Source organism: Eubalaena glacialis, chromosome 6 (genome assembly GCF_028564815.1).
Source record: "Eubalaena glacialis isolate mEubGla1 chromosome 6, mEubGla1.1.hap2.+ XY, whole genome shotgun sequence".
NCBI lineage: Eukaryota > Metazoa > Chordata > Mammalia > Artiodactyla > Balaenidae > Eubalaena > Eubalaena glacialis.
The window spans coordinates 68100560-68120162 of NC_083721.1; the positions used below are offsets into that span (position 1 = coordinate 68100560).

Here is a 19603-nt window from a genome sequence, read left to right on the forward strand (position 1 = left end):
TAGATAGGACTTTAACATGAGGTTTTATGTTGATACAATAAGGAGTTAGGCTGTATCGACGTTTGCTGTGGCTGTAGGCACCAGAGGCTTCAAATTTTTGTAGTGTCCTTGATTTTGTCTCCCTTGCTTTTTGGATTCCCTAAGAACTTCTTATATAGAAATTTTGGAGTTGTAGTTCATTCCAAGATTTCAGTTCTCTTCTGGGTCCAATAGAGTAATTGATTTTCCATTTGTTAGCACTTTCTCATGTATTTTTTTTTTTTACCATTCAGTTTTGAGCATTTAAAAATTTATTCTAAAAACTAGTCCTTTGTTGGATATGTGGTTTGTAAATATTTTCTCCCAGTCTATAGCTTGTATTTCCATGCTTGAAAGAGAGTCTTTCATGTAGAAAATGGGTTATATTTTGATGAAGCACAATTTATTAGTTCTGTGATTACGGATCATACTTCTAAATTAAATCTAAGAACGTACTGCTTAGTCCCAGATCCCAAGGATTTTCTCCTTTTTTTGGTAAAGTTTTATATTTTACATGTAAATATAAATGTGTGATCTGTTTTGAGTTAGTTTTTGTATAAGGTTTGAAGTTTAGGTAAAGATTCAATATTGTCTCAGTAGATATCCAGTTCTCTAGTACTATTTGTTGACCTTCTTTCATTGAATTGCCTTACAAATTTGTCAAAAGTCAGTTGGACATATTAAAGGGTTTATTTTTCTGTGTTCTCTATTCTATTGCATTGATCTATATTTCCATCCCTCTGCAAATACCACATAGTCTTTACTATAGATATATATGGTCTTGAAATTGGGTAGGCTGGTTCCTCCCACTTCATTCTTCTTTTTCACAATTGCTTTAGCTATAAATCTACAAAAATATTTTGCCAGAGTTTTATAAAAAAGTGAATTGACATTTTTACAATGTTGGGTATTAAAATTCATGAACACAGGATGTCTGTTTACTTAGATCTTTTATTTCTTTCATCTGGATTTTGTAGTTTTTAGCATTCAAGTTCTATAATTGTTTTTTATATTTATACCTCAGTATATCATATTTTGAGTGATTTTAAATGGTGTTGCATTTTCAGCTTCCACATGCTCATTGCTACTGTGTAGAAATACAACTGAGTTTTGTATGCTTATCTTATATGCTGCAACATTACTGAACTTATTTATTAGTTCTGTGACTTTCTTTGCAGATTCCTTGGGATTTTCTATGTGGACCATCATGTTATCTGCAAACAAGGAAGTTTTATTTCTTCCTTTCTGATCTACATGCCTTTATTTCTTTTTCTTGCTTTTTTTGAACTGGCTGGAACTTCCAAAACTATGTTCATGAAGAGGGATGAGAGCAGCCATGCTTGCCTTGTTCTTGATCTTAGAGGGAAAGCATTCATTCTTTCACCATTAAGTATAATGTTCCTTGTAGGCTTTTTGTAGCTGATCTTTATGAAGTTGAGAGAATACTCTCTAATACTACTTTTGATAGCTTTTATCATGAGTGCATGTTGAATTTTGTCAAATGCTATTTCTGCATCAATTGATATGATCATGTTTTCTGTTTTAGCCTGTTACTATGGTGAATTACATTGACTGATTTCCAAATATTGAGCTAGCCTTGCATTCCTGGAATAAGCCTCTCTTGGTCTTTTATATATTGCTGAATTCTATTTGCTAATCTTTTGTTAAGGATTTTTACATCAATATTCATGAGGAGTATTGGTGCATACTTTTCTCTCCCTCCCAGCTTTATTAAGTTAAAATGACAAGTAAAAGTTATATATTTTTAAGGTATACACTTTGTGGGTTTCTTTATTGTATTGTCTTTATCTGATTTCGCTCTCAGGTAATCCTATCTTTATAGAATGAATTGGGAAGTTTTCCCTCTTGTATTTTCTGGAAGAGATTGTTAGAACTGGTGATAATTTTTCTTTAAATATTTGATAGAATTCTCTTGTGAAACCATATGGGCCTGAAGATTTCTTTTCTGGAAATTTTTAAATTACTAATTAAATTTTCTTAGTAGTTATAGGACTATTCAATCTACTTCAGATTTGGGGAATTGCTCTAATTTGTACTTTTTGAGGAATTAGTTCATTTCATAAGTTGTCAGAAATACTTGTGTAAAATTGTTACTGTCATATTTAAGTTTGCATGATCTGTAGTGATATTCCTTTTTAATTCCTAATATTGCTAAATTGTCTTTCCTGTCTTTTTTTTTTGTCAGTTTTGCTGGAGATTTTTCAGTTTTATTGAACTTTTCAAGGAACCTGCTTTTTGTTTCATTGATTATTTCCATTGCTTTACTGTTTTCAATTTCATTAATTTCTGCTCTTTATTATTATTATTATTTTGTCTACTTGGTTTGGATTTATTTTGCTCTTATTTTTCTAGTTTCTTGAGGGTGGGAACTTAGACATTGATTCGAAACTTTTCCTTTTTTCTAATGTAAGTATTTAGTACTATAAATTCCCTTTTGGCATTGCTTTAGGAAAAGTTTCAAATCAATGTCTAAGCTCCCACATATTTTGATTTATTGTATTTCCAGTGTCATTCAGTTCAGTGTATTTTTTGAATTCCCTTGTGATGACTTCTTAGGCCCATGGATTAGAAGTGTGTTGATTAATTCTAAGTATTTGGAGATTTTTTTCCTATTATCTTTCTTTTATTGATTTCTAGTTTGATTCCATTGTGTTTAGAGAACACATTGTATATGATCTGAATTATTTTAAATTTACTGAGGTTTGTTTTTTAGCCCAGGATGTCATCTATCTTAGTATATGTTTTATGGCTGCTAGGAAAGAATGTCTATTTTGTTGTTGTTTAGCAGGTTATTCTATAAATGTTGATTAGTTTCTGTTGGCTGATGGTTGTGTTGAGTTCTTCTGTATCCTTACTGATTTGCTAGAGACAGGTGTTGAAATCTACTAGCATCATGGAGTCTCTCTTTTTTTCTTTTCAGTTTTATCAGTTTTTGCTTCATGTATTTTGCAACCTGTTGTTTGGTGCATGCACATTTGGGATTGCTCTGTCTTCTTGGTGGACTGACCTTTTATCTTTACATAATGTCCTTCTCTGTCTCTGGTTATCTGAACTCTTTTTTATCTGAACTCTTTTTTATCTGATATTAATATAACCTCTTCTGCTTTCTTTTGATTAATGTTTGCATGATATATCTAGCCCTTCTTGTTACTTTCAGCTTTTCCACGTCAATATAATTGAAGTAAGTTTCTTGTAGACAGTGTATAGTTTGCTTATGTTTTTTAAATTCACTCTGTCAATCTGTGTATTTTAATTGGTGTTTACATTTTCTGTAATTATTGATATCTCAGGGCTTAAGATCTTATTTTATTTTTTGTTGTCTGCTTGATCTCTCTGTTCTTCACCTACTTGGTATTTTTTTTCTTGCCATCCTGTTTTTAATTGAACATTTTTTTAGAATTTCATTTTGATTTATCTTTATTTTTTAGTGTCTTTTTGTGTCACTTCACTTCTTTAGAGGTTGCTGTAGACATTTCATTATATATAAACAATTTACCACAGTCTTTTGCTATTGCATTTTCCCAGTTTGAATGAAGTATAAAGACCTTTTCTTTTTTATTTCCCTCATTTATAATACATTTTCCTCTCTCTATATTTAGAACCAAATCAGACTGTGTTATAATTTTTCCTTCAACTGTCAAACATAATTTAGGAAATTATGAGAAGGAAAATATATTGTATTTACCCATAGTTTTACTTTTTGTTGTTTTTTATTCACTCTTGATATTCAAATTTTCCTTTTTTTAAAAAAAATTATTCCTTTTTGTTTAGTAAACACCCTTTAACCATTCTCTTAGAGTTGACCTTTTAGTGACAAATTCTTGGTTTTCCTTCATCTAATAAAAGCAGAAATATATTTGGCATGTATAGAATTCTGGGTTGACAGTTCTTTTCTTTAAGCCGTTGAGTAATGTTCTACTTCCTTTTGGCCCCCTGTTTTCTGATGAGAAATCTGCTATCATCGGAATTTTTCTCCTGTAGTTAAAGTGTTGTTGCTCTCTTGCCACCTTCAAGATTTTTTTCTTTTCATTTTTAGTTTTCAGATATTTGGTTGTGATCTGTCTTGGTTTTATTTCTTTGGGTTTATCCTTTTGGTTTTTTTCAGCTTCTTGAATCCTTTGTTTTGCCTTTTACCAATTTTGGGAAGTTTTTAGACATTATTTTTTTGACTCCTTTTTCAGTCCCATCCTTTTCCTTCTGGGACCCTGATAACATGATTGTTATCAGATCTTTTGTTTTTGTCCCACAGGTTTCTGAGTCTCTGATTTTTTTTTTTTACATGTATTTTCTGTCTGTTTTACAGATTGGGTAATTTATATTGCTTTATATTTGAGTTCACTGACTCTTCTGTTTCCTCCATTATGCTATTCAGTTTATCCTTAGGTTTTAAAATTTTCTTTATTGTACTTTTCAGTAGTAAAATTTGCATTTGATTCTTCTTTTTATCTCCTGTTTCTTTGCTGAGACTTTCTGGTTTTTTTTTTTCATTTTATTCATAATTGCTTGTTCCATTTTATGATAGCTTCTTTCAAATATTTTTCAGTAAATTCTAACATCTGTATCATCTTGATATTGGTATCTATTTTTTTATTCATTCAAATTGTGATTTTTCTGTTTCTTGGTATGAGTGATTTTTTAATACAAACTGAACACTTTCAGTATAATGTTATGACACCCTAGGTCTTATTTAAACCTTCTGTTTTGGGTGGGTTGTTTTGACATTGTTCTGGCAACAGAAGGGCAGATGACCTCTTGTTGCTAACTGGTGGGAATAGAAGTTCAGGTTCCCTAGTTGGCCTTCAACTAACACCTGAGGTTGGGAGAGGCATCTTACTGGGGTGGGTTTATGGCTCCCCATCATACTTCTACTTTTATCACCCTGACCAGAAGACCTGTGACTCATTCCTGCTCCCCACGTGGCCTCCACTAATTCAGTTCTCCCGTTCAGAAATTGAAATATTCTATGAATTTAAATGATGATAGAAAATGTTATTTCTTTCACTGTAGGAGAATGAAAATAAGCTTCTCAGAATTGCATTTGCCAAAAATCATTATGTTATTCCCTATGCAAATGCAGATTTGACTTATTTTTCAAATTTGACTTACATTTGTTAGTTTTTCAACTAATTATGGACAATAAAATTCAGTGAATTTTTTACTGTCTGGTTAATTAAAGCCCATTAAGACAATGAATGAAATTTAACTAAAATTTCACTACCTATTTAATTTTATCTCTTGTATTATAATTCAGCTAGGTATAGGTTGTCTAAAATTATCAGATTCTTTTTCTTAAAGAAAATTTAATTCCTTATTTTTTCTTTTTATATGATTTGAGTTTTTCCACTAAAACTCCTAAATATCAGCCTTTGACTTAAGATGCTGAGGGAATCTTAGGGTAGCTATCTGTCCCTTTCCCTAGCTGTTGTTGTGCTTCACCTTATCATCATTATTATAACCATCATTAGCTGTTTGGGGGGTACTACATAGCATTATCCCTACTATTAACTTAGTAATTTAGGTTCTTATCCTAAAACTTGAAGAGTAAGTAAGCAGCAGTCATTCAGCCACAGAACTACATTTCTTAAAATGTAGTTCATGAATTATCTGTATCAGAATCACCTAGAGAAGTGCTTCCTAAACTTCCATGTGTGTGTGACTCACCTGGGGGTTCTTCATGTAATTCAATTTCTAATTCTGGGATTGGGCCTGAGATTCTGAATTTCTACTAAGCTTCCAGGTAACATCCATGCTGCTGGTCTATGGACTTCATTTTGAATAGCAAAATATTTGTTAAAATATCAGTCATATAATCCATCCCAAGTCCAAGGAGTCACAGTTTGTGTGACTAGAATCTGGGATATGCATTTTAATGAGATATTTATCTATACCAAAAATTTAAGGTTATTGTTATAATTTAGTAGTTCTTAACTGTGGTTGTGTATCAAAACCACTCAGAAAGAGTTTTAAAACAGTATTCCTAGATATTACTCCAGAACTACTGAATCGTCATCTCTGGTTTGTATTTTTAATATGCAGAATCATACACCTGATTCTGAGTATAACCAGGTTGTAAAGAATGATTATAAATATTATAGAAGGGACTGGAGCCAGAGTCATCATGCCCGGTACTAGAGGTTTCACCTGGAATCCAGACAAAAAATAAGATTAAAATTGAACTATGTTAGAACTTAGCGGTGGGGAAAGTTTCAAAACTGAAATCTTCCACTAAATTTTATACAGCATAATTTTTGTAATTTTAAGTCATTTTCCTTTTTACAGTATATTTTTGGCTTGTGTATTGACAGTGTTTCTCAAAATAGGATTTATGGGCATAGTCTTGGGGTTGTGAATTATCCACAGTAATTTATAGTCAGACTAATGGAAATATTCTGAATGATTTGAATAAACCCTCTTATGCAAAAATACTGCCATACAATTTCAATATGTGAAGTTATATATGCATTTATGGTTGTGTTGGCGCCAAGTAGTATTATTTTAATTGTTATGGGTTAATAAAAAATAGAAGTGGATTATGCACATGTATTATGTATTCATGCCAAATGATTATAAAATTATTTGATGGTATACTATGGAGCAGAATTCAAAGGTATTCAAGTAGAGGCAAGTGGTGAAAGAGAGACACAGAGTAAGTATAGACATAAAAGAACCTGTGGGGGCTTCCCTGGTGGCGCAGTGGTTGAGAGTCTGCCTGCCAATGCAGGGGACACGGGTTCGAGCCCTGGTCTGGGAAGATCCCACGTGCCGCGGAGCAACTGGGCCCGTGGGCCACAACTACTGAGCCTGTGCTTCTGGAGCCTGTGCTCCGCAACGGGAGAGGCCACGATAGTGAGAGGCCCGCGCACTGCGATGAAGAGTGGCCCCCACTTGCCGCAACTGGAGAGGGCCCTCGCACAGAGGCGAAGACCCAACACAGCCAAAAATATAAATAAATAAATAAATAAATTCAAAAGAAGAGGTCAATTCCAATATTTAATGCTCATCAATTAACACATTAAAAATTAGTTTAAAAAAAAAAAAAAAAAGAACCTGTGGAGTCAGAATCATATTCATATTGTGAGATTGTTTTATTTTTGTAAAAAAATTCATATGTCATGTAAATTAATTGTCATTTGAATTCTAGTTTTAGTTTTATTTAATTTTTTTTGTTTGTTTTATGTATATATGAGCCATAAGTATGAGGAATTTCTTATTTTTATGCATAAGTTAAAGAAGTTATAAAAGTAAGTCAAAGTGAGGATCAGCAAAACTTTTTTTAAAGATCTGTATATTATTCAAGCTTGAGAAACATGTATTTTGTTTATTTAATATGCCTATATAACAAATATATCAAATTACAGAGTCCTTTGGCCCAATTCAAATACTGTACAGTTTTCTACCTTAGCTTTCCTTGATTTCCCTTACTTGAATTAATCCCTCCCTCCTTTGAACTCTTTATAGCAATTAACACATTTTACTTTTATTTTTCTTACTTGTCAACTTGTCTTATCTCTCCTGTTAGATGTTATATTTTTTTAAGGAAAAAGATTAGGTATGTTGTAATCAAGGACAGTACTCTTTATAAAGAATTACTCAGTGAAGCTTGAATAAATGGATGAATGGAAGGAAGACTGACAATGTCTTAGATGATTTACTATGAAAGAATGATAGTGAATATGGATATAGGAACAATATTATTTTTCCAAGGCCCACATATAATAGAAAATCCTTCATCTTGCAGGTGGTGGTGGTAGAAATACATTATAAGTGAAAGTGTAGCTATTAAGTACAATAAATTAAGTTCTATAAGGATACTGATTAGTCACTTATTATGGTTATCAAACACACAGCACAAGTTTAATCATGCCCTCTCCTTCACCTATGTCAATCATCTTAAGTAAATCACATTACTTTTTTTTTTAATTTTAAGAGTTAATTTGAGCAAAAATCAATTTGAATTGGGCAGTGCCAACAGAAGTGGTTAAGAGTGCTCCACAGATAGCTAGGGGCAAGACTTTTATAGATAAGACATGAAAGCAAAGCAAAGAACTATTGGATTGGCTATAGCTTAAGTAGTTGCTTTATTTACGAAAGCATAGCTGGCTTTTTGCGAGTGGTTGTCCTTAGGTTTCAATTTCTTTTTTTTCCTTGCAGTTTTACTGAGATAAAATGGACATATGGCACTGTATAACTTTAAGGTATAGAGCGTAATGATTTGACTTACATCATGAAATGATTATGACAATAAGAAGACTGAACATCCATAATTTCGTATAGATCCTAAATAGAAGAAAAAGTATAATTGACCTACAACCCTATGTTAGTTCCAGGTGTACAACATAGTGATTTGATATTTCTATATATAATGATCGCCACAATAAGTTTAGGTATCATGTGTCACCATACAGAGATATTACATTGTTGATTATATTTCCTATGCTATACATTTCATCCCTATGACTCATTTGTTTTGTAACTAGAAGTTTGTACCTCTTAATTTTCTTCACCTATTTCACACATCCTCCCATCTCCCTCCCCTCTGGCAACCACCTGTTTGTTCTCTGTATCTATAACTCTGTTTCTGTTTTTTTATGTTCATTTGTTTTGTTTTTTAGATACCACATATAAGTGAAATCATATAATAGTTGTATTTCTGTCTGACTTATTTCACTTAGCAGAAGTCCATCCATGTTGTCACAAATGGCAAGATTTCATCCGTTTTATAGCTGAGTAATATTCCATTGTACATGTATATACCACATGTTCTTTATCCATTCATCTACTGATGGGCACTTACATTGCTCCTGTATCTTGGCTATTGTCAGTAATGCTGCAATGAACATAGGAGTGCATATATCTTTTCAAATTAGTGTTTTTATTGTTTTATTGTTTTACTTTTCAAATTGGGTTCAGATTAATTCTGGGAGTCTCTTACTTGTTTAACCACGACCCATCAGTTGGACTTTGGACATAAGGTGAAACCCTTTTGTCATAAAGGGTCTAGTTTCTTATCAATAAGAATGAGGAATACAGTAGTGTTGGTTCAAGGAATATTTATATTTCTGTTTGGATCTTCTTCATGTATTCCATTGTTCTTGTACATACTGTAAAGTCTGTCTATATTGGAATTTTGCTGCTTGCTTCAGGTCTCATTACTGAAACCTGGCAGTTCTTAGACTTTTTTCTTAACCTTATAAATGACCATGTAATATTTAAGTTTGCTCCTTTTCTACCTAAACTCCTGTATTTGTGTCTACTTTAATGGGATTAGTGTTTTTTCTACTCTCCCAGTATTCAGAAAGGGTGATCATAGATCCTTTTTAAAATGAGCTTCCTCTTTCTACATGGATTGAATTGAAAATTGATTGTTCATTGCCTAGAAACATGACTATCAAGTTATTTTCTGTGGAACATTATTGAGTATCTCTTGGCAACAGCAATTCTAGACTTCAGGTTTTAATCAAAATTGTCCACTGTCATATATGTTATACTTTAATTAGATTGTCAATTGACTCTGTAAATGTGTATATAATAACAAGGCTTCTAGTTTTTTGGATTGTAGTGTGCAAGGTGCCTTCAACAGAATACTTTTGAATAAAGTTTGGTGTAGAGAAAGTCAATGAACCAGATTGAAAATATAAATTTGACATACTGCATGTTCACTCTTATATAAAGAGGTACAAGATGGAATCCTTTTTGGAATTTACCATTCACTTTCCTTTTTTTTTCCCATAGTTGTGTGTCTGCTTGGCATCAGAATTCTGTTTTGCTCTTCTAACAATTTACCAGCTCCTTTTCTAAATAAATTCTAGGAAATATTATGATTTAATAACAAGTTCTGATAAGGAATAACTGTGAACTTTATCCCCCATGTCTTTTTAAGAGTGGTTAAGGAGCCTAAGTAGGCCCAACTAGAAAAAGTGATGATGCTGTGGATAGAAGACTCTGATAAATTCCCGAATTTCATATATAGGAGTCATGGTTGCTTTGGCTATGGAACAGTTTCCCAGAATTGGTCAGAAAGCCCATTGTGAAGATGAAGGCAGAACAAAAAAATAAGGGAATAGTATAATGGATCTCTGACCTTATAAGTTTTCTTTATACTACTTAGATGCCAAACATCAGAATAAAAAGTAAATAATTCATCGCCTCATGTAGACAAAGCTACAGACTCTCTGACCTCTGAAATTTATGTTTTATATATACCTAATTTTTATTTCAAGTGAAAAAAAGCAAACAGTGTAACGTTGTAGAAATATGGCAGTCTTTCAACCAAACAGGAATGGATTTGAATCCCAGTTTTGCCACTTATTAGCTGTCAGTCCTAGGCAAGTAAAAGCAAATATTTTTGTGAAACAGAAATATATATATGTCTTGAAGTGCTATTTTCAGTTAGAAATAATATATATCAATGCCCATGTTAGACACTTATTTAATAGTGGTTGTTTTATCATTATTATTTTTAATGACATACTATTGTTATTTGTCCTATAAACTCTAACTAATAACTAAGTGCTACTGAGTATATGGTAAATTTTATTGTTTATATAGGTATCACTATGTAATAAGCATAAGGAAAATATAATGCTGACCAGATATAAAATTTAGATATTTTAATTGTAATTTTCTTTCTTTCAGAATTACTTACTGTCATCTACCTTTCCAGAGTAAATGGCTCTATGTTGGAACAGAAAGAGGAAATACACATATTGTAAATATTGAATCTTTCATTCTTTCTGGATATGTTATCATGTGGAACAAGGCAATTGAACTGTAAGTTTGAACTTGAATACCACTTTATTTGGATTAAATATATCTTATGGTTATGCAGGATATATATCAAATTGCAGAGTTATTTGAAACATCAATAGCTAATTTATGATGAATTTGAGTGAAAAGTTCATTTAAAATAATTTAAAACTCTAAAGGCTTTTAAAAATAGATATTGTAGTATTAACATATGCTAATTTTAGACTTTCCAAATACTGTAAATAATTAAGGGTTATTATGTATGCAAAATTTGATGATAAAATATTAAAGCTTATTCTAAAACTTATACATGAAAATCCTCTCATTTCTTTATAGTCAACCTTAGTATAGCCACTTCCAGTGGGAGTGGCAAGTGGATTATGACCACATTTAGCTTTATGTAAAAATAATCATGACCAGTTCACATATTTTTAAATGCTGGTAGCTTATTCTTCACTTGCCTCATTAACATATTGTTCTGAGTTCCAAGAAGAATCAGTTCATCCGTATCTTTCATGTTGTGATGTATACAGCTCTTTGGGTATGTGGCTGATGGCAATTGCCACTTTCACTTTGGCACTGATATTTACGTTTCTACACATGTGAAATGTGAAATCCCTCAAATGTGAAACTTCACGGAATTCCAAGCCATCTTTTGTAGCATATACAGAGACAATTCTCCTGGTCAGTGTGTTAATTGGAAGAACAATTTTTCTTTAATAAATGTTTGTGCTCTGTACATATTAGGTCCTTAATAAGGTACGTTTGACTTGAGGTTGGGTCATTCTCTCTCTTACATATATATATATTCTAAGTTACATAATTGTTTTTCTCTAAAACTCTGATTAAAACAGCCTATTTTCATGAAACTTGACTGTGGTCTTTAAAATAAATCTACTATTCCCTATTCCCAATGTTTCAATGTACATGTATATTACTTGATAGGGAAGGTTGTTACTTGTTATATTCTTATTACAATATTCCTCTTGTATTATGTTCTAATGAGTTTTTTTAATTAATGATAACTCTTCCTCATTAAATTAAGAACTGCTCCAGGGCAGGATCCTTTGTTCATTGCTCTTTTTTTCTTCATATTTGGCTTATTTTGGTGCTTTCCACAGAGTGGCTACTAAATAACTAATGACAGTGAAAATTAGTATGATAAATAGATACAAGTGCTGTTGACTTACAGCTTTCATTTATAATTATAATTGGTATGAGCTATTTTGCTCATATATATTTTAATATTCTATGTGTATATTTTTAAAAACATTTGGCCGGTAGACAATTATGTGTCTCCCAAAAAGTTATCTATTTTTTCAGCTATTTGGGAAAGGCTTTTCCCCCTATAATCTTAGTTCTATAAAAACATTAAATAGGGCTGAACTTAATATTTGTTTTCATAATATTGTTTTGGGATATTGATAAAGTAAACTTGAGAGATCAAATATAGAGATTTTATATAAATTTAATATTAGTACAAATAGTAATAGGTGTATCATTTGTGGTCAGTTCAATGCTGATAAAGTAATTAAGAAGAGTTTTTTATCTAAACAGATCAAATATTTCACCACACTTGCAATGTTGTTTCTATATTCATTTACTTAACAGATCCTTTTCATAGTTCAGATTAATACTACCTGAACTATGACTTACACCCTATATGTATTTACATAGTCCATACTTTATGATTTCAGAACTAATGAAGATTTAAAAATGTATATTATAAAGGAGGGTAAAATTAGGAGAAATTAAAGAAATAAAATAAGGTATTTTATTTTTTCATAATATGTTCTTACGCATGTGATTCTGAATAGAATCTTCCATTTATATAAATCCGGTGTTTTATAGAGTTGTACGTGCCTCTGAAAATGACTTTGAAATATCCTCAAGAAATCATTAGTAGCCACCTTATCTCCTGACTGTTTCTTGCTTTATTTAGACCAGATTTCCAAAAATGTTTTCCATGAAATTATAGTCACACTGTGATAGGTATAATTTTAAATGCCAACTTCCAGTCTCCCTGAGCAGTCAGTCTTTTAATTGCTCTCTACCTCTTGAGATACATTAGAAAATGCATGCCACTTATTAATATGTGTTAAGGGTATAATAAAATACGTATTTAATTAAGAAGAATCATTTTATAATTAGAATTTTAAACAAATTTTAACAGTACATGTTTTAAGTGTGAGAAATACAGAATTATCTTTGAGCTATATGAGATTATTTCTATTTTAAGTTCTTACTTGAAATACTTTTCATTCAATGTTTGTTATTTTTTTAGCTTGTTTGTATTTTTAGTGAAGTCTCCTAATTGTAATTGTAGGCAGTTCCCATAATTATAAATAGTTTGTGTTCCCATAATGTGTATATTGGTTATTTGGAAACTGGAAGCCATTTTTGTGATGTTTGTAGAAACGGTAATGTTTATAGAATACCTTATAAAATAGTAGTATAGAACAAAACTGACATTAAAAAATTTTATATGGGAAAATATGTTCCAGGTTATAGCACAGAAATAGCTGTTTCTGAAGGACAGCCCTAGCTTTAAAAGAAAAAAAAATAACCAGTTTTTTCTACGTGTGATTAAAAATTTGAGCATGAAATTTAGAACTAAATCATAGATGTAAGACATACAGTCTTCAAATATATTTATTGAACACTATGATATGCTAGCTCCTGGAAACAAGTGTAAACTGGGAAGACATAGTTTCTCTCCTCTCGGGATTCCAGTGTAATAAAGGTGAGATTAAGTAAAAAGACAATTACAATATATTGGAAATATAAAGTGAAAATTCTATAAGAAGGAAACCTAAAATAGAGATGAAGTCTCAGAGAAGTATCTGTGAAGGAAGTTACATCCATGAGATCTGAAGGATGAGTTTCAGTTAGGTGAGTGGAGAATTGGAGGAGAGGGCTTCCAGGAAGAGGGAACAGAAGTTTTAAAGGATAGAATGTGAGAGTTTTTGTTCCATGCACAGAAATTTCAAGTAGTTTAGTTGGTTGGGAAGGCTGGGGGAAAGGATGGCAAGAGATAAAGTTGAGAAGATAATAAAAATATATAGTATGAAAGGCTTGTAAGCCAGTTTGAGCATTTAGACTTTATCTAAGGTCAGGAGCTAGATTTTGAAGAGTTTTAAGCAAAGAATTGACTTGACCAAATTTGCATTTAGGAAGTCCACTCTGAATGCAGGTATGGAGAAATCATTGAAAAGAGAAAAGACTGTATTCTTGGTAAAAATTAGGGTGGATTTAGGAGTGAAGATAAGCTGACATATTAAAGAAATAGAAGATAGAAGAGGCAATACTTGGGTATTGTGGGAAGATGTAAGAATAATATATTAAGAATTAAGAGTGACCCGAAGTGTTTGGCCTGAGTAACTGTGTTGATAAGGGTGCCATTTAGTGAAAGAATGCAGGAGATTGAGTAGGTTGGGAGTAAAATAATGAGTTCAATTTTAGGTAGGTTGGGTTGTATGTGTTTTTAAGTTATTCAAATGGAATTGGTATGGGAGAATGGTAAGACGTGGGATATATGGTTCTGAACCTAATGAGATCAGAATTTACATGGTCATTGAAACTATAAGAATATTTGAGATTGTGCATGAAAAGTGTATATAAATGAGGTAGCAAACTTGTAGACAGTGAACCAATTCTGACTCACAGATATGTTTTGTTTGCCCATCAGAGTATTTAAATATATTCTGAATTATTAGTTTCCAATATTTAAGAACTGGTAGAGTAGAGATAAAAATTTGGATTTCCAGCTTTTCATGAAAAAAATTCCTGATGAAACAATCCCAGTCCAGTATTCTTGCATGGCAGTCAGTAATCAACAGGAACTGACTAACGACTTTCCTTTTGTAGGTGGGTAATGTGCTATCCAGTTTGGCACAGTTCTTATTCAGCCTGTTGAACTTATTTGCATTACCTGCCTGGCTCCTGTGGGCTCTTGAATTCGTGACCATGTATAATATGGGAATACACTGCAGTCTAGGACAGAATACAAAGGAATACCAGTATTTAAGATAAAGGAAGAGAAAGTCCACAAAGAAAACTATCGAGAAGCCATTCTGGTGAATGGGAGGGAGAGAAATAAATAGGGATATTAGAAAAATTGTTTAGATGACTATCCCATGAATTTAATTTCATTGATAATTCTATCTAAAGTAATTTTTATGGGATTTATAGAATCCAGAGTACACAGTTGCTTTTTAAAGTCAATTTCTAATGGCCATAAATTTTGCAAGTAATGCTTGGTAGTTTTTGGAAATTTAATGTTAGGGAAAAAGTCAGAAAAAATATCAAAATGTTAACAGTCATATCTAGGCAGTGAAATAATATGAGAGATTTTTCCTCTTAACTTTTGTTATCTTCTGAGTTTCAGGGTTGTTTTTTTTTTTTTACAATTAAAAAAAAGTCTCTTCTATAGTCTGAAAAAGTTACTACAAGTAACCAAAGATTAATTGTAGATTTTTTTCCTGAACTTGAGTGTTTTATAGAGTCATAAGCTAAATGGAAGAGTCTTTCATATGGTCTAACTAGTGTTTCTCAAAGTGTATTTCAGTGATTCCCTCAATAGAGGATCAATGAAAAAGGATTCTATGGACCAAAATTTTGGAAAATATTGAAGATTTGCAATGGTGATTTGCATATTATGGCTCTAAGAAGTTCTGTAAAAGAACTTTAATTGAATATTATTAAATAAAAATATTTAATTTTAATTCAAGGTTTCCCAAACTTTTTTTTTTTTTGATATGGGACAGTCTTTATGTGAAACACCTTATATATATTCACTAGTTTATCACGGAGTACACTTTGGGTATTTGTTGTTCCAATCAAACCCAAAAGACAGAGTTTTTGGTTTGTTGGATACTATTAGTTACCAAAAGATAATTGAAGGACATTGTCTTTTATCAGAGGCATTTATACTGTAATAAAGCACTGCATTTATATGTGAATAATATATTACATATAAACATAAAAGAACTGCAAAAAACCCTGTAAACGTTTTATGAAGCCTTTTCTTCCTGCACATATCCTAGAATGCAAATAGTAACTCTAATTTCTAATTATTCCAATGATTTACAACAATCATAATACATACTATTTATTGAGTACTATGTTTTGGCATTATGTTAGATGCTATATGTATATTTTAACCCTCACAATTATTCAGTAGGTACACTGCTATCATCTCCATTTTTAAGTGAGAAAATTTAGGATAAAGCCACTAACAAAATATCTAATAAATATGTATTTATTTTTCTGAGTTACTCTGGGGAGTCAGTATCTAGGGGACCTGGAGTAACTTAATTTGTCACTTTTGTCTGAGTCCAAAGAGTTTCTAAAATTTAAATCTTCATTATTGTTTTGTGCAGAATATTTGATGATTTTCATGTGTGCTTAAGAAATAAATTATAAATATGTCAATATACTTATACTAGGGTTAATCTGGCACAATTAGGTCATTGAAGAAAGGATATGGAAAAATGAGCAATAATAAATCTATGTCATATCCGTTCATGTCATATTTAACCATGACATATTCATACTTAACGGTGATATCAGTTAAAGTAGAAAATATAAAAGAAACATGCCAGATATTAGAATAGAATAAATTTAAAGTCAGATTAACAGAGCAAAGATCCCTTTAACAATATGCTCTTACACTATTATTGATTACCCTAGTTAACCAGATAAATGAGACATAACCAGTGAACTAGGTTTCCCTAGTTGCTCAGTTTTCTGTAAGATGGCTATCACTAGAAAGAGTCTCTTTGTAAATAAAGGGAACCACTGTACTTTCCTTTAGGAGCAAAATCAGAGATTTCTTGTCAAAGGAAATTTTAAATTTGGTATGTAATTTGCAGTTTGGTTGAAACAGGTTTGCAGCATCAGTCTTGTGGCTGTATAAGTAAAACTCTTCATTCTCAAATTTTCAGAGAACCAGATCTGGCAACAAACATATAAGCATATAAGATAATAAAGAATCCCATTGTTATGTGGATCTATGTTCTTAAACCTGATTTTTTAAAAATAGACCTACTTTAATAGAGTTAGTAGGAGAAAGAAAAGTAGTCTTAAAGAAAAACAACCAAAGACTCAAATCAGTCTAAGCTAAACTCCAGAATATTGGGAGTGTATTCCAGTATAATCTTAATTTCTTTGTTTCAGTCTCTAACGGTAAGGTGTTTTAATGTTTTTTTTTTTTTTAATTACTCTTTTGAATTGATTTAACAGATCCACAAAGACTCATCCAGGTCCAGTTGTACATTTAAGTGATAGCCCAAGAGATGAAGGGAAAGTGAGTATTATAGTACCACTATTCTTGAATTTATTTTCCTTATTCTTGAATAAAGGTGTTTCTTACTATTATTTTATACCTAACATCTAGCACAGTGCATTCAGTGTAATCTAAAATTAAAATATGTTGAATGAATGGGCAAATAAATGAATGAACATATTATTTACACTAATAATGGTCCCAAATTGAGTCTTTAGTTTCACCTAAAGTTGATGTTTAATTCTTGAATTTTGAGGAAGGCATGTAACACGTAGAACAACTTTAATTTTCAAATATTCAGTGCCTGAAGTTAAAAATATTGTCAATATCATTAATCATTGGCCCCTGATATTCAGTAATGGTAATGATAAACGACCAATATTAAATAATCATAAATTAGCTAATCTTAATTTTATAAATAGGTAATAATATAGAAAATGTTCTAAGATTACAGAAATAATCCTTATTAATTTTGATTATTCATAATTTTCCTTTAATTACGAGAAACAAAGTTGATAACATGAAAATCTCTAGTGTCACTTTCATTATAAATATCATCTCTTCAAGTATATAATTTTTGCTAAGTACTATATAAAACACCTAAATAAATTATTTAGTATAGGTTTGGTTCTTTATTTTTAAATGATAGAAACTGAATTAGCCTAATAAATATTGCACCTGAAAGACAAGTCCCCTGATGGTAAGAGAAAGAACATTGAATTTCTTCAAAATGATTTATAAATACAGTATAATTCCAATCAGGTGTCATTAGAATTTACTTTTTTAATTGAAGTATAGTTGATTTACATTATTATATTAGTTTCAGGTGTACACCATAGTGATTAAGTATGTTTGCAGATTATACTCCATTCAAAGTTATTGAAAGATAATGGCTCTAATTCCCTGTGCTATACAATATATCCCTGTTGCTTATCTATTTTATACATAGCAGTTTGTATCTCTTAATCCCATACCCCTAACTTGCCCCTCTGCCCTTCCCGCCCCCATCTGGTAATCACTAGTTTATTCTCCATATCTGTGAATCTGTTTCTGTTTTGCTATATACACTCATTTGTATTATTTTTTAGATTCCAAATGTAAATGATATATATTTTTGTGTTTGTTTGAATAATTTCACTAAGCATAATATTCTCTAGGTCCATCCATGTTGCTGCAAATGGCAGGATTTCATTCCTTTTTATGGCTGAATAATATTTCATTGTGCATATATGTATATATACCACATCATTTTTATCTGTTCATCTGTTCATGGGCACTTGGGTTTCTTCCATATCTTAGCTATTGTAAATAACGCTGCTATGAAGATTGGGGTACATGTATTTTTTTGAATTAGTGTTTTCATTTTCTTAAGATATATACCCACGAGTGGAATTGCTGGATCATATGGTTGTTCTATTTTTAGTTTTTTGAGAAACCTCCTTACTGTTTTCCATAGTGGCTACACCAATTTACATTCCCACCAACAATGTACAAGAGTTCCATTTTTTCCACATCCTCTCCAACATTTGTTATTTATGGACTTTTTTTTAATAGCTTTTTAAAAAAATTTATTTAATATTTATTTATTTTTGGCTGCTTTGGGTCTTCATTGCTGCACGTGGGCTTTCTCTAGTCGCAGTGAGCAGGGGCGACTCTTGGTTGCGGTGCATGGGCTTCTCATTGTGGTGACTTCTCGTTGCAGGGCACAGGCTCTAGGCAATGGACTTCAGTAGTTGTGGTGCGTGGGCTCAGTAGTTGTGGCTCATGGGCTCAGTAGTTGTGGCTCACGGGCTCTAGAGCACAGGCTCAGTAGTTGTGGCGCACGGGCTTAGTTGCTCCACTGCATGTAGGATCTTCCTGGACCAGAGCTCGAACCCGCGTCCCCTGCATTGGCAGGCAGATTCTTAACCACTGTGCCACCTGGGAAGCCCTATTTATGGACTTTTTGATGACAGCCATTCTCACAGGTGTGAGGTGATATCTCATTGTGGTTTTGATTTGCATTTCTCTGATAATTAGCAATGTCATGTGCCTGTTGGCCATCTGTAAGTCATCTTTGGAAAAATGTCTATTCAGGTCTTCTACCCATTTTTTAATCACATTGTTTGTTTTTAAATATTGAGTTATATGAGCTGTTTATATATTTTGAATATCAGCCTCTTGTCAGCCATATCATTTACAAATATTTTCTCCCATACTGTAGGTTGTCTTTTCATTTTGTCAATGGTTTCCTTAGCTGTTCAAAAGCTTTTAAGTTTAATTAGGCCCCATTTGTTTATTTTTGCTTTGTTTCTTTTGCCTTAGGAGGCAGATCCAAAAAATATTGCTACAATTTATGTCAAGAGTGTTCTGCCTATGTTTTCTTCCAGGAGTTTTATGGTTTCAGGACTTACATTTAGGTCTTTAATCCATTTTGAGTTTATTTTTGTATATGGTGTGAGGAAATGTTCTAATCTCACTGTTCTACATGTAGCTCTCCAGTTTTCCCAGAACCACTTGTTGGAGAGACTGTCTTTTCTCCATTTTATATTT

At 31.8% G+C, this 19603-nt stretch overlaps 1 protein-coding gene across 3 annotated transcripts in view; it reads left to right on the forward strand.

Moving 5' to 3' along the window:
* Nucleotides 1-19603, forward strand: part of STXBP5L (syntaxin binding protein 5L) — a 366549-nt gene that overhangs the window by 118207 nt on the left and 228739 nt on the right. For all 3 annotated transcript variants that reach the window (XM_061193153.1, XM_061193151.1, XM_061193152.1), the window contains exons 5-6: nt 10675-10809; nt 17029-17092. In XM_061193153.1, coding sequence (XP_061049136.1) covers nt 10675-10809; nt 17029-17092 — 199 coding nt within the window. The remainder of the gene's footprint in view (nt 1-10674; nt 10810-17028; nt 17093-19603) is intronic.